At 51.0% G+C, this 15,454-nt stretch overlaps 1 protein-coding gene across 1 annotated transcript; it reads left to right on the plus strand.

The window, feature by feature from the left end:
* The first annotated feature begins 1,325 nt into the window (after positions 1-1,325).
* ABHD16A (abhydrolase domain containing 16A, phospholipase) lies at positions 1,326-13,693 on the plus strand. The gene is made up of 20 exons (XM_065912785.1): positions 1,326-1,515; positions 2,498-2,554; positions 3,269-3,335; positions 3,583-3,669; positions 6,050-6,135; positions 7,769-7,842; positions 8,028-8,150; positions 9,514-9,628; positions 9,736-9,837; positions 10,139-10,202; positions 10,629-10,678; positions 11,122-11,245; positions 11,661-11,765; positions 12,001-12,064; positions 12,402-12,455; positions 12,596-12,658; positions 12,789-12,865; positions 12,950-13,048; positions 13,144-13,190; positions 13,365-13,693. Exons 1-20 carry the CDS (start codon positions 1,384-1,386, stop codon positions 13,446-13,448), a joined length of 1,674 nt encoding a protein of 557 aa, XP_065768857.1. The 5' UTR covers positions 1,326-1,383; the 3' UTR covers positions 13,449-13,693.
* The last annotated feature ends 1,761 nt before the right edge of the window (positions 13,694-15,454 follow it).

Here is a 15,454-nt window from a genome sequence, read left to right on the forward strand (position 1 = left end):
TTGCCTGGAAAATCCCATGGATGGAAAAGCCTGGCAGGCTACAGTCTATGGGGTCGAAAAGAGTCCGACATGACCTGACCCAGGGATCAAACCTGCATCTCCAAAAAAAAAAAAACCCAAAAAACCTGCATCTCCTTCATTGACAGGGGATTCTTTACCACTGAGGCACCTGGGGAGCACCTATATAAAGTTCAAAAACAGGCAAAAGAAACCTCTGAAGTTAAATTAAAATAGTGGTTACCCAAGGAAGGATCTAGAGATTATCATACTAAATGAAATAAGCATGCATCATGCTAAGTCACTTCAGCCGTGTCCAACTCTTTGTGACTCTATAGACTGTCGTCCACTAGGCTCCTCTGTCCATAGGATTCTCCAGGCAACAATACTGGAGTGGATTGCCACGCCCTCCTTGAGGGGATCTTCCCCATCCATGTTGCTTAAGTATCCTGCACTGGCAAGCGGGTTCTTTACCACTAGCGCCACCTGGGAAGCCCAAAAGAAGCAAGTCAGAAAGACAAGTATCGTATGACATCACTTACACGACACAAATGAATTTATCTATGAATCAGACTCACAGATATATTTAATTAGTGCACCTTTCTGTATATGTGTTTACTACAATGAAAAGCTAAAGGGTTTATATATTATGTAGGTGTACAGTACAAAGAAAAAAAAACGGTATACTTTTTGAGAAACAGAATATTACCCTTTCAGTCAACGATCCTCTGTGCTGTGTAACAGTGTTATACATTGCTCTTTATCTTTCACATAATTGATCATTGAATTTTATGTATTTTTTAATTTTATACTATGGTGTCACGTTGTATGTAATTATGGTTCTGAGAATTGTTCTCGTTTAAGTGCGATAATTCATCCTTTTGTTTTTAACCAGTGTTTCACACATCTTAACGATACTAAATCTTCCTATTCATAACCATGGCGTAGCTCTCTATTTATTCAAGCCTTCGTTTACCTCTTTCAGTAATTTTTGTAATTTGTTCCTAAAATCTTGCATTTCTTTTCTTAGATGTATTCCTAGATATCTTTTTTGTTGCTCTTTTCAAATGCTAATCTTACCCCTTGTTCCCACTGTCGCTCGAGAGTCTGCCAATATTAAGGGGCAGAAAAAAGTGACTTAACCATGTGTCATGATACTTTTAACTCTCCACGATCCAAACGCCTCTAACTAATTTCTGACCACTGCTGCACCCGTAGCTCCAAGTGCAGGAAACCCTGCTCCAGAAGCGCTGAAACTGTCTCAACTCGGCGCGAGGCGGAGCCGGTACGTGCTGACGTCGAGGGCACGCAACACCTTAGCGGCCTGGGAGGGCGGGGCCAACAGGGGGACCTGCTGCTGGAAGAGCAGCGGCCCGGGCCGGGGCCATGGCGAAGCTGCTGAGCTGCGTCCTAGGCCCCCGGCTCTACAAAATCTACCGGGAAAGGGACTCTGAAAGGGCCCCGTCCAGCGTCCCTGGGACTCCAACTTCAGTCACTAACCCCCACTCCAGCTCCTGGGTGAGTCGATTCTCCCCTGGTTAAACACATAGTACGGCCCAAGCCCCTTTGCGGCCTTTGCTCCCCAGAAGCACCCATTATTGGAAATCGGGGGAGCCTGCTTGTCAAGCCAGTTGTCCGCAAAGTCTGTGCTCTTTGTGCTTCCTGGGTTAAAGTCACGCCTGTGGACTGACCGCCTGCTTTACTGCTGTTTGCCAGTGCTTTCTCATTCCGACTGCCACTCCTAGCTTTTTCCTTTCGCGACCCCTCACCCTGCTCGTCGTGGTTCATGCCGTTCCCAGTTGACTCTTAAGTCCTGGAAGAGACCCCGCTCGGATTCCGGAGCTGGATGATTTTGCTATCAAACTCTCAATTTCCTCGTATCCCGTGCCTCACCCGGTTCCGTTTATCTCCCCTGGCCTTGAATTTCAAAATGACTTCTGCAACATATCATATATCCGGTCTCCCCCACCCCACCCCTAGTCTGCCTTAGAGACCTCAGGATCACTGTGTTCAAGAAAGCCGGTGAGGTGGTAGGCAGTGCCCCTAAATGCACTCTTCCTTTTTATCGGTACTCTCAAATTATGTTCATTGTACTCTACAAACTGCCCACCCCCAGCCACATTCTCTTCCTTAATGAATCTGCTCTTCCAATGCTTTTCTTTCCGTCTTAAAGTTGTCATGGTGCCGTTTCTTCCCTAACCCCGATCCCCATCCGCCCACAACCCATTTGAAACTGGGTTGCTGAAAAGGAGCAAAAGTCGGCCAAAGCTGCTTTCACTTTTGCTTCCAAGTCCAGCCCCCTGTGTTTGTTCTCAGGATCTGGAGTGAGAGATCAGGTTATGAGTCAGGGTTGGGAAGAGGGGAAGCAGAGACGTCCCAGGAGAGATGGCTTGGGGGGCTAGGACTGGAGTGTTGCAGAACACGCATCAGACCTTCCAAAAGGGATGGTGGAGGCCTTGTCAAGGAGCAGGGTCCTTAATTCGGCCATCTGTTTTGGCAGGATACGTACTATCAGCCCCGTGCCCTCGAGAAACATGCCGACAGCATCCTGGCACTGGTATGTCTGCCCTGGCATCTGGGACTACCGCATCTTTTCAGACCCAATTGCCCTCTTGAACCTTCTCCTTTCCATCCTGGGAGAAGGCAGTGCCCCTGGGGGTGGGGGATGCTCTGGGCTCTGCAGCAGGCATCTCCAACATGCATACACACAGACAGCTCTCCAGCGTGCATACTTGGTACTCCCCTTTGGCCTATGTACGGCTTTCTCTGGGGCAGCCTGAACCGTGGGGAAACCGTGTTTACTTTCACGACCATCTGCAGGTGCTGAGTCCTGCAGTCCCCAGTGACCTGTCCTCCCTGGCAACTAACCTCTTTGGCTGCGGAGACAGCTGTTCTCTCTGGCAAGGTTCCTTTGGTGACATTTGTGCATCTCTTAGGGACTGGGCCAGTGACTGTCTTGAGCAGGGCTGATTGAAAAGGCTTGATTATCTTGAGTGGAAAGAGACTGGTCTTTACGTGTGATGAAATTATGTCCAGAGATGATGAGAGGAAGAAAATAGAAGCCATGCCTAGTTTTCCAGCCTCTGTTAACACTCTGACACACTACCTTTCAGCAAATAATTGAGCACCTACTGTGTGCATGGTGTCATGCACAGAATAGGTACTTGATGTGATATCCCTCAGGTTATTCACTTTGGTCAGAGCCTAGGCCTGGTAATGGCAGAGCTGTGTGTGTGTGTACTGATTGCTTGTCCCTGTCTCTCTGCTGCAGGCTTCAGTCTTCTGGTCCATCTCTTACTACTCCTCTCCCTTCGCCTTCTTCTACTTGTACAGGAAAGGTCAGTGTGATTTCAAAGGTGGTGGGACAGGAAATGGGCAGATTGTTGGCAGCTGAGTCGATTCCCCAATGAGGAAAGGGGACCTGTGATGAGGATGGCTTAGTTTCCCTCTTCCATCAGGCGTCTTCTCCCTCTGAGGGCCTGCTGTCCCCCAAAGAGGGTGTGGTGGGAAAGTTGGGACTGAACTTGGAAGAAGGGCTGGGGGGCAGTGGGAAAGGCTTTTCACATGATCCTTCTCCCCTCCCAGGTTACTTGAGTTTGTCCAAAGTGGTGCCATTTTCTCACTATGCTGGGACACTGCTTCTACTGCTGGCGGGAGTGGCCTGTCTCCGAGGTAGGTGGAGAGGGAACCCGGTTTGGATCTGTCCATCATTGGGTAAATATTCATTAAATACCATCTCCCAATACCGTTTGGTGCTAGGCCCTGAGGGGGAGTAGTCAGTGGTCAAGACATGATCTTTTCCTTAAAGGGCGTGAGTCACAAGTATGAACAAATACTTAGCAAAAAGGTTTGCTATTATCTAGAAAAGCTGCATATACCCTCCAACAGTTCCATACATATCCATGTATGTTTGTAATAATCCTAAACTGGACTCTATGACCCCACATAGCAGGATGGTTAAATACATTAGAGGGTCGAGTCCCACCACAGAACCCCAGAGAGCAAAGCACTGAACACACTGGTTACACTCAGCTACACAGATGAATCTCACAGCTGTAACTGGTGACCACCAAATAATTTATGCACTATGTTTCTATTTACATAAAGTTCCAATGGATGCAGAAATAAGCTCCACAACACTAAAGAGAAACACGGGCATGATTGTCTTAAAAGTCAAAAGTCGGGAGAGTGATTACCTGGGAAGGGGAGAGAACTGGCTGGGGAGGACCCCTGGTGGGAGGTGGCTTTGTTCTCTTTCTTGACCCCCGGTGATCAGCCCAGGAATGTTTGTACTTTAAACTGAATGTATGCTTTATGTAAATATGTTATTATCTCACAATTTAAAAAATGAAAAGAGATAAGCCAAACCATTGCCCTCTGGCAGGTACACAAGATGAAAACTGGGTGAGGGGGATGCCTAAGAAGGGAGGGGTGGGGTCAGGAGCTGGGCGGCTGCCTTTGGGTCCAGTCTGGGGTGAGGACCTTCTACCTGTTTCACCTCCTGATTTCCACAGGGCTGAGCTCCCTCCCCAGAGAGGCCCACCCTGCCTATCTAAAAGTTGCTCCCACTCCTCAGTTTTGCCTTAATTTTCAATTTTTTTTTTCCATTGGTCGGGAGAAATTAGGTACAGAGAAGTCCAGAAAACAAAATATCAGAACTAAAATGCTTGTTTTTTGCACTTATTGCTTCAAATACCTTTTGTCCGTAAAATACAGGGTTGGCCAAAAAGTTCATTCAGGTTTTTCTGTAAGAGTGGAAAAAACCTGAACGAATTTTTTGGCCAACCCAGTGCTAAAGCGTTACAGAGTTGGCGTTCCTGTTGGAATCTTCCCCAGCCCCAGAAGTAACCATGGTCATCTGGTGTGGGTTTTTCTTTTTCCTGGTTTATATTTTTATACTTTTACAAAATACCGACCTCATTCCATCACATCTAAACTGCTATGAATTGTAAATGCATATCAATTGCAGAGTTTTCAAATGTGAAAAAAATAATCTGCCTCTCAGAATCTGTGCAAAATGACAAGTATAAACACTATATAGCATTTGGAGGGGTGCAGTTTACATTTTTAGCACAAATGACATCATTCCATCCAAGTCATTCTTTAGCTCTTTTCATTCTCAGTATTGTTTGGGGGCGCTCCCCTTGATGATACACAGCATTCTAGTTCCTTCTGCTTTTATTTTCTTTATAGCCTTTATCCCTCTCTTAATTTTTCTTGTTTACTCATTTATTGTCTCTCTCCAGCCCCACCCCACTCCCAACCAAAATGCCACCTCTCTGAGCACCAGGACCTGTGTGTCTGGTTTCCTGCTGTCTCTCCCCTGCCTGCCCTATGTCTGACACCTGTCGGGTCAGGAGAGGCAGAGAAGTCAGTTGAGACTTCCCAGCAGTGAAGGGAAAGCTGATACGATCAATGAGGGGCTGAGCAAAGAGAAAAAAGAGCTCAGTGTTGAGAGTGGCCTTCGATTCAGGGAGGGAAGGGAAAGGGAGGCAGGAGAGGAGGAGCCCAGGAATTGAAAGGAGGCAAAGATGGACCCAGGAAACAGGAGAAAGGAATCTGGCAGATAGCAAGAGTGCTGAGAGGCACAGTTAAAAGAGAATGAAGACAGAGGAAGGGGACTCGGATGTAGTGAGGAAGTAATTATGGGATAAGAGCTGTGAAGCCAGATACACAGAGTTAGAATTTGCAGGAGAAGACAGAAAGGTAGCATTGGAGAAGGGTAGAGGGACAAGGAGAAAAACCCACGGTTAGCAAGGGTAAAGTCTGAAGGCAAGTGACAGGTGTTTTAAGACTGGGAAGAATGAACTTCCTGAAGGGTGGAAGGTCCATAGTCTAGGAAGAAACCAACTAGAGAAGTTAGGGAGGGGAAGAATGCCCGTGGCTGGAATATGGTGGAAGGGAGTCGGCTCAGGTCACCTGTTTCCCCAGATCCAGGGCCCTCTGTTCTTCTGCTCTCACTTCTCTTTGCCCATCTCTGAGTCTCTTCCTGAAACCCTCCCATCCTGCTTCCCAGTTTTCCTAATATGGTTTCCTATCCTCTCTCCACCAGGCATTGGCCGCTGGACCAACCCCCAGTACCGGCAGTTCATCACCATTTTAGAGGCAACACATAGGAACCACTCCGCAGAAAACAAGGTGAGAGGCTCAGCTGTTTCCCCAGTCACCAGCCAGCTTTGCCCAAGCAGGCAGATGTGTTTCCCCACCCGCCACACTGGGCATTTGCTTGCACATGGCTGGACCCCTTCTCCCCTCCATAAGTAAACTGTCTGCCCGAGGAAATTTCCCTTCCCACTTCTGATGGAGTATTCCACCAGAGCAATCCTCTACTCTCTGTCTGCAGAATTGTCTAGACGTGGAAACATTCCACAGCATTTCCTAGAAGGGGGTTTTCTCGCTATCACAACAGCTCATTCTCCCAAATGTTTGTTTATTTTTTTATGTGTGCTGAACACTGTACTAGTTTTGTTCAGGGATGGGACAAGACAGACAGACAGACAGCACCATCCTTAGGGTGCTCAAGAGCACACCATGGTGCCGGGAGGGAGAAAGGCTAGGGCAGAGAGTCCTTGGAGTTGTGCCAGCCCAGCCAGTGCTGGCATGTGATTATCTTTGAGAAGGGGCTTCAGGGCCCTATAAAGCTCTTTCCTGTTACAAAGGGGTCCCTGGGATCAAACAGCTCTGACCACCATTGTCAGATTACTGGTTGCCCCACACCACCACTTATGGAGCTTTGTAAGGATGCTCCACCACGCATTTTGCATACACCCTTTCTAATACTCACAACCACAGTGTGAGGTGGCATTATTACCCTTCTTTATATGTCTGAGGGAATAGAGGCAAAGAGAGGTTACAAGACCCAGGCAGAGTCACCAAGCAAGGAAGTGACTCAGCCTGTGTTTGGGTCCAGGCCTGAACAGAGCTCGCCTGAAATTTGCTTCCCTGCATTTTGTTTTGTTTCACCATTTACATTTTTGTAGAATGTTTCTATTGCTCTCTCTCAGTCCGGTTATTTTTGAAAATGTCAAAAAAAAAAAAAAAAAAACACAGTCTGTGACAGAAAATAAAAAAACTATTCTCAAAATAGAGTTCTGGGAGCTCTGGGGGCGGGGGAGGGAATACAGCAGAGTGAAAGGAATATAGCACAGCTCCCGCTGCCCTCAAAAAGCACATGGACTGATCAGTGGAGTGAATGGAGGCACAGGGGGTCTGGGTGACCCATGGCAGCAGGAGCTGAGGGAAGGGAGGTGGCCAGAAGGATAGAACAGTCAGAGAGAGCTTGGTTCAGATGGCGGCCCGGGTGCAGAGGGGCTCCTGTGTGTACGACTTCCCTCTTTCCCTCTCACCCAGTCTTGGGACAGAGGTTTTGATCCTTCAAGTCAGCATTGTGTGAAGGACCCAGGTGGGGAAGGGAGCAGTGACCAGCCAACAGGCTCCCTGCCTTCTCCCTCAGAAGCACCAGCCCCTCCAGCCACCCCTGCTGGGGGTGAGTCAGCCTTAGATTTTAGAAAAGGGAAGAGTCTTCGGTTCCTCTTCTGGAGGAGGGCAGACAGGCCAGTCTTGATACCTTAACAGGGCATCCTCTCTTACCTGATTTTGCTGGTTCTGGCAGAACTTTGCATCTGCGAACCAGAGGGTGCTAACCTCTGTGTGTCCCCCCCATGATGTTTGGGGGCCAGTCCTCTGGGTGGTGGGAGTGTCCAGGGTGGGTAGGTGGGCTTCCCCACTCCGACTCCCCTAATCATTCCTCATATCTCTCTGCCCACCACAGAGACAGCTCGCCAACTACAACTTCGACTTCAGGAGCTGGCCAGTTGACTTCCACTGGGAAGAACCCAGCAGCCGGTGAGGCCCTAGTTCTTTCGCTGCCTCCCTGCTCTGAGCCGTCCCCCACCTCCAGCCCCTCCTGGGGTCCAGTGCCTGCCTTCCAGCGCTGTCTCCTCATTCCTAGACCCCACCATCCTACGGACCTCAAACGTCCAGCTTGCTCCTCCTCACCCCATGCTCCCCTGCATCTTTCCATTCCTCAGGAAGGAGTCCCGGGGGGGCCCTTCCCGCCAGGGTGTGGCCCTGCTCCGCCCAGAGCCCCTGCACCGCGGGACGGCCGACACCTTCCTCAACCAAGTCAAGAAGCTGCCTTGTCAGATCACCAGGTAGGAAGGCAGGGAGGAGAGGCGAGCTGAGGTGGAGGGAACATGGGGTGCGGGCTCCAGGACAGGGTGCTCCACTGGAGGATGACTGTCATTTATTAGGCCTGGTGCCATGGCTATCGCCTTGTGTGTGTGTGAAAAACGAGAGGTTCAGAGAGCTCCACAGCCTCCTAGGTGGTGCCTGAAGAGCTGGGATATTAACACAGTTGTGTCTGACACAACAGCTCTTTCAGTGAGACTGAGGGGGAAGGATGAGGTTGTGGGTGGGAAGGGGATGCACGGCCTTGGCAGCTGCAGGGTCTTTTGGCGGCTGCGGCCCTAGCCTGGCCCTGCTGCTGCTTGGTTTTCCCACTGTGAGGCAGTTCCAGCCTCCGCATCTGTGAACAGCCTGCCTCATAGAGTTGGTGAGATTTAACACACTCTGAAGGGCTTCCTCCTTGCCTGGATACCCGAGAGTACGAGGTAAAGCCCAAGTAACCACAGTGACCACTCGGATCTTCCAGTGGCCGGGCCACTATGGGAGTTTTCTGTTGCTGGGGGCTCAGAGGCAGGTTGGAAGATACCAAGGAAGGGGGTGGACTTGGTGGTGGGTTTTGGACCGTGTGCTGATTGATCAGAGGGATGAGCCAAGTTTGAGATGTTGAGGGGGGGATGCTGGACAGGTTTGTAGTGTTTTCTGGGGACAGATCCTCCTTTGGGATTGACTGGACATGGTTAGCTATCTTTTTAAGGATGTGGCACCTGCCACATCTGATGTGTCTAAATTAGTGCATTTGTTCAAGAAATATTTATTAAGCTCAGAGTATCCTGTGCTAGGCTCTCAGCACCTACTACATGGCAGATAACCGGGCATATCATAATAAACGATATTATTTATTTGGGGACTTTTAATAAATACATTAACAGAATCATAATTGTTAATTACTTTGCTTTTACTTGTCGTATATACAAAGTATTATCTCATAAAACTTTCAAGATGAATATGTACATATGTGTGTCCTAGACCACGATATAAAGTATCTTTAAAAGGTTGCAGTAAAAAAAACAAAAAAGGTTGCAGTAAAAATAGTTAGAAAAGAGAGTTCTCTGCCAGTCCAGTGGTCAGGACGCCACACTTTCTCTGCTGAGGACATGGGTTCAGTCTCTGGTCGGGGAAGGAAGATCCCATAAGCCACATGGCACAGCCAAAAACCAAACAAAAGACGTTGAAAAATTGGTACATATATTGGTTCATTAAGTCCTAGAAAAGGAAAAACGAAACTGTGAGGGTCAGAGGTGAAGCAGACCACAGTCTGTGAGTGCTCGGGCCGGGATGGTCCCTGGACTCCCCTGTGTATGAGGTTCATCGACCCCGTGTTCCCCACAGCTACCTGGTAGCACATACCCTGGGGCGCCGGATGCTCTATCCGGGCTCTGTGTACCTGCTCCAGAAGGCCCTCATGCCTGTGCTGCTGCAGGGCCAGGCCCGACTGGTGGAAGAGGTAAGGCCCCCTTACCCAGGACCACCCACCCCCACAGCCCTTCTTCCCCCACCCATGAATGGGGCCTCCCGCCCTTCCAACTTGGCCAATGCATCTCCTCCACTCAGTGTCATGGGCGCCGGGCAAAGCTGCTGGCCTGCGATGGCAATGAAATTGACACCATGTTTGTGGACCGACGAGGGACAGCTGAGCCCCAGGGACAGAAGCTGGTGAGCGGGGAGCCCAAAGGCAGCCCGTGGGGAGGGCAGTGGAAGTGGTGGGGTCTGCCGCAGCCCTGAGGAAGCCCAGTGGGGACAATCCCAGCTCCCACCTCCTCCCTACCAACTTCTTGGTGTAGGAAATCCCTATAAGAAGGAAATGGATGAAGGAGTTGACATGCAGGGACCAAAAAGACATCATCATAATAGTTGCCTCTTAGCGCTTACCACGTGCAGAGCCCCCACATGCTGCCCTCCCTGCCAGTAGGGGGATTTTCAATCCCAACTGGGCTTCTTCCTGCTCCCTTTCTAGGTGATCTGCTGTGAGGGGAACGCAGGCTTCTATGAGGTGGGCTGCGTCTCCACACCTCTGGAAGGTAGGCCCATGGCTCAGCCGTCTTATCTCCGCCCCTTGGGATGGAATGTCCCCACCTCCCCACATGGATAGGACCTCCCAGGGCCTAACCACCTTCTCTGAGTGAGGTTTGAGACCCTTGCCTTTCGGGAAAAGCCTACTACCCATTTGCTTTGCTAACCTTACATCCCTCCCCTTGGGCTGTGTCCCTTACTCTATTACGCTCTTGGTTCTGTTCCCACGCCTCAATAGTCACATCTCTCTCCTTTCTGCTGCGTCAGAACCTTTTTGTCATCTTCCCATTCTGGGAAGGCTTGGAGTTATTTGCCTCTGAGTTGGGTGTTAAGAGTTCCAGTGTCCTTCTGCTCCTTCCCTCAGAGCTAGGAGCAGAGAGTGGCCAGAGGTCATAGGCCATGAGGTCCCAGCCCTTCCTCCCTCTGTGTTACAGCTGGATATTCAGTCCTGGGCTGGAATCATCCAGGCTTTGCTGGAAGCACGGTGAGACCTTCTCTGAAATCTCTTCTTTTTCCTGAATTATAGTCTGTCTCCCTGTGGTCAGTCACTGGAGTCAGGGAAAGGGGTCTATATTTCTATAGGACCTCCCACTCACCTGTGACCTGGGTGCCAAGGGCGGGGAGCTGCAAGCCTCCTTCTGTTACATTGGGGGTTTAGCAGGAGGGGAGATAGTGGATCTTGTTATAAATGACTGGTTTCTAGAGTGAACAGACCCTCTCATGGCCCTATTATTTATTTACTTTTAATGCCACTGACTGGAGTCTATTCCATTAAGTAAGATGATAGCTCTCTGAATTGTCTGTTCAGAGCTGCAGTTCCATCTTCACTGTCTATTGCAGTGTAGCTGCAGGAAGTGTCCATGCTGGGAGGGTGGGGGTGGTGGGCAGGTGGTCTTTTGTGCTGACCCTTTGCCCTTCTTCCCGCAGGGGGTGCCGTTCCCACAGAATGAGGCCAACGCCATGGATGTGGTGGTCCAGTTTGCCATCCACCGCCTGGGCTTTCAGCCCCAGGATATCATCCTCTATGCCTGGTCCATCGGCGGCTTCACTGGTACCCACCTCCTTCTTACCCTGCTACTGTAGGCGCACTCAGGCCATCTCTGTGTCCCCCCAGGAGTGGGGTGGAGGAGAGAATAGGTGGACTCTCTGACTAGGTCTGGAAGAAGCTATCATATTTGAGTACACTTCACATTTCCTCCCCCCACCTTGTGCCTGATGATTAAAAGTAGAACCTGGGTCCTGGGGTGGGGAGATCAAGGAGTAAATGTTGCCTCTGGTATTGTCTTCAGGGCACTTCGTTGTTCTCTTTGGACAGTGCCCTGGCCTAGTGAAGGGAGGGATTAAGGCGAGACCTGGGGCTAACTTAGTAGGGAGGATGGGGTGGGCCTGTAGGGTCAGGGGGATGAGGGTAGGGGTGGGGGTGGGCAGGAGCTCCTTGGTCCTCATCTTTCCTTTCCTGGTACCAGCTACGTGGGCAGCCATGTCCTACCCGGACATTAGTGCCGTGATCCTGGATGCCTCCTTTGATGACCTGGTGCCCTTGGCCTTGAAAGTCATGCCAGACAGCTGGAGTGAGTGCAGCTCCCAGGCCTGCCTTTGAGGGAAGAGGTGGACTGGACCTGGAAGACGTTCTCACTGGAGATGGTTCCCCTCTGTGTGGGTGGGGAGTAGGCCACTGCATTGTTGAGAAGTAGGGGGACTCCCCTGTCTGGGAAACTCCGTTTTCTATCTCCACGGACAATGGGGACCTTTGTGTTGGGCAGGGGGCTTTGTCTCTGCTGTCCTTTCACATTTATCTCACGTTAGGGGGCCTGGTGACCAGGACTGTGAGGCAGCATCTCAATCTAAACAATGCAGAGCAGCTGTGCAGGTGAGGGCCGGCCAGTGTCTAGCCTCTGATACCCTTCCCCCACCTCATCCCCTGTAGAGATGCTGCTGGGTGTTCAAATGCTGAAATTAGTACCAAAGTACAAGCATAAGCCACTGCCCCATGTCCCCTGAGGGGCCCTCCCACCACCCCAACCCCTCCTGGCTTCCCTGGGACCCTGGACCTTCTCATGATCTGGCAGCTAGTCGGTTCATGCCTGGCACAGCAGGGATCTCCCAGCAAAGCCTGAAAAAAAATACAGCCAGTGCTGGGGTGAGGCAGTCAGTTGTCACCTGTCCCCGCTCTGAGGTCTCCCTCCCCACTGTGCTGTCCTCTGAAGGTACCAGGGCCCTGTGCTGCTGATCCGCAGAACCAGAGATGAGATCATCACCACGTAAGTGCTTGGGAACTTCTGCCCTCCCGGATCCCAGAGACAGCTAGGAAGTTGCCCCCCACTCCAAACAGTGCCCACCAGAAACCCCGGTATCCAGACCCTTCCTCCCCAACCTCCAGTGTCCATTCTTCTCCCCCCAGGGTTCCTGAGGAGATCATGTCTAACCGAGGCAATGACCTCCTGCTGAAACTCCTGCAGCATCGGTGAGAACCAGGGTGTGTGTGCGCACACATACATGTTTGTACTGCCATCAGTGCAGGGAGAGGGGGAGGTTTGGGGATGAGGAGTGAAGAGGACTGGGTCCTGACCTCCTGTCCCGGTGCTCCTCCATAGGTATCCCCGGGTGATGGCAGAGGAGGGTCTTCGAGTGGTGAAGCAGTGGCTGGAGGCCTCCTCACAGCTGGAAGAAGGTGAAAGGGGATCTGCTGAGGGCTTTGGTTGGGGGCCTGGCAAGACCAGGATGCTGATGGGCACTCATCTCTCCCCATGACCAGCCTCGATTTACAGCCGGTGGGAGGTGGAGGAGGACTGGTGCCTGTCCGTCCTCCGCTCCTACCAGGCAGAACATGGGCCTGAATTCCCCTGGAGCGTGGGTAAGGCGTGCTGGGGCAGAAGGGGTTGGGAAGAGCCCAGGAAGGGGGTGAATACCCAGATGGGTGGCCCGTGTTTGAGCACCTTCTCTCTGCAGGGGAGGACATGAGTGCAGATGGAAGACGGCAGCTGGCTTTGTTTCTGGTGAGCTAAGGCGTGGGAAGCAGGAAGAGGGTGCCTGAATGGCCAGGGGCACAAGTGGGGCTTGGGGAGGGGGGTGCCCTGTAAGCACTGGAAGGAACAGCTTCTTTAAAGTGGGTAGTTGGTTCAGAAGGTGTCCATGCTCTGCACCCCACCCGTCCCACCTTCTCCCCTCAGGCTCAGAAGCATCTGAATAACTTCGAAGCCACACACTGCACCCCGCTTCCAGCCCAGAACTTCCAGATGCCCTGGCACCTCTAGGGACCACACTGGGACTCATTCTGGAGGAACGGATGGACGGAGACATGAGGAAGGACTGTATTTGTGATTCTCTGTGTTTATTTTGCTGTTTATAGTTTCTGGCAAGCAGGGGGACCACTCCCCCATTCTCACCGTTCCTCTTGCACGTTTCCCCTCATCCATCCGGCAGTACCTAACCTTCCCAACACACATCCTGCATTAAATGAACGAGTTATCCCTAATAATTAATAAAAGTATTTTTTCTACTGGCTGGCTCATTTTGTGACTTCCCAGCTCTCCAGGAAGCCAGGGTTGGGAGTGGAGAAGAGTTGAAGCTCCAAATGACTGGGCTTTGAGAAACCCCATTTCAGGCAACCAATTTAACCCTCACCATCTCTGCTGTTGCCCCAGGCAATCAGCCCCCAACCTGAGTTGTCCTTGTGTAGTGGGTCCCCAGCCCTCACCTTTCCCTGGCATGCCTACCCATCACCACTGTGCAGCCTCCCTGGTGCCTGCCTAGGTCATCCTACATACAACCACCCCAGGAGACCACAGTTGTCTCCAATGCTCACAGTTCATGAGCTCTGTTGTTTACAAAGTACTTCCTAGCACCTGACTTACACCTACGCAGTAATTCTACCGATTTCTAGGTCCAGACTGCATGGTTCAGCATCAGTACCTCCAGTTTTCCTTGCTTAGTTTCTTGCTGTTTCCATGGGGAGTGAGGAATGGCTTGTTCCCCATGTTGTACGCAGCAAGCCCTGCACAGCCTCCTCACCATGTCAAGTCTCTCTCCTCACACTCTCTTTGCAATTCAACAAACACAGGCCCTGCCAGGGACTGAGGACAAGGTGCCAAGGACGCAGGACTTCCCAGAGCCATACTTCGTCTTACTGGACAGCTGTTAGAATGTTCTTGGTTTGAACCAGGAAACACTATTGGTTCCTTGTAGTATTAGTTGCTCAATCATGTCTGACTCTTTGCCACCCCGTGGACTGTAGCCCACCAGACTCGTCTGTCCATGCGATTCTCCAGGCAAGAATACTGGAGTGGGTTGCCATTTCTTCCATTCCATTTCCATTCCTTGGACGTTGTGGAACAGAATGAATCCCTCTCCCACCCATCACTTTGTTGCTTGGCCGCCTTCTTCCCTTGGAAACCTCTTTCCCAGATGAAATACCCCTAGGTTTACCACCCTGGGCCCACCATTTTGAACAAGATACTTAAGATGAGCAACTATATGGTGAGGTTCGGGATACTTCAGTGTCTCCTCCAACCTCAATGCACAAAGCTCCCCTGCAATCCCAGGGGCAGAGGCTGTCTGCCCCAACCAGCTCAGTGGCTCCTTCAAGGGAAACACACTGAGCCTCCACTGGAAGGAGTGATCTGAGACTTGTCAGATGACACGATGTCCGGTATTTGGGGTTAGAGGAGACTGACTGCAGCTCCACAATGCTCCACCTTTAGTCAATACTGGAGAGCTGATACTGGCACCCCTCCCCTCTGTCCCGTCCTAGGGAGCAAACAGGGTGGAATGTGAAGCTGTGGGACCAGCTGCATGATTCTGAACCTCTTCCAGATCCATTAGGTCACATTAGTCCCCTGGAAACCAAGTCTTTGTTCAGCCAAGGGAACCTCCTTAAACGCAAATAGGGGGCCCCACCTCTCACACCCTAGAGACAAAGTACTCCTTCCTCCTGGCCATGGCCAGTAGGGAATCTGTTGACCAGGCTCTACCACCACTTCCCCTCTCCCTTCTTCCTGCACTTTCTATAGATAACAGTGGGTATGCCATGAGGGGCCCTTGGATACTTGAAGTGAGTGGGGAGAGGTGAGGTTCAATATTTGAATTCCTGACCACGCCACCCAAAAAGTCTCAGTCTACCCTTTTAGATGACTTCCCATCTGACAAGGCTACAGCAGCTGTGTTTTCAGAATCACTCCCCCTACCCCAGGGTGGGACCAGCTCCCCCGTCCACTCTTCACCCTATTTATCAGGGTTCTAGCAGTCTCAGGAGACCAGCTGA

This window comes from Muntiacus reevesi, chromosome 20 (assembly GCF_963930625.1).
Source record: "Muntiacus reevesi chromosome 20, mMunRee1.1, whole genome shotgun sequence".
Lineage (NCBI taxonomy): Eukaryota > Metazoa > Chordata > Mammalia > Artiodactyla > Cervidae > Muntiacus > Muntiacus reevesi.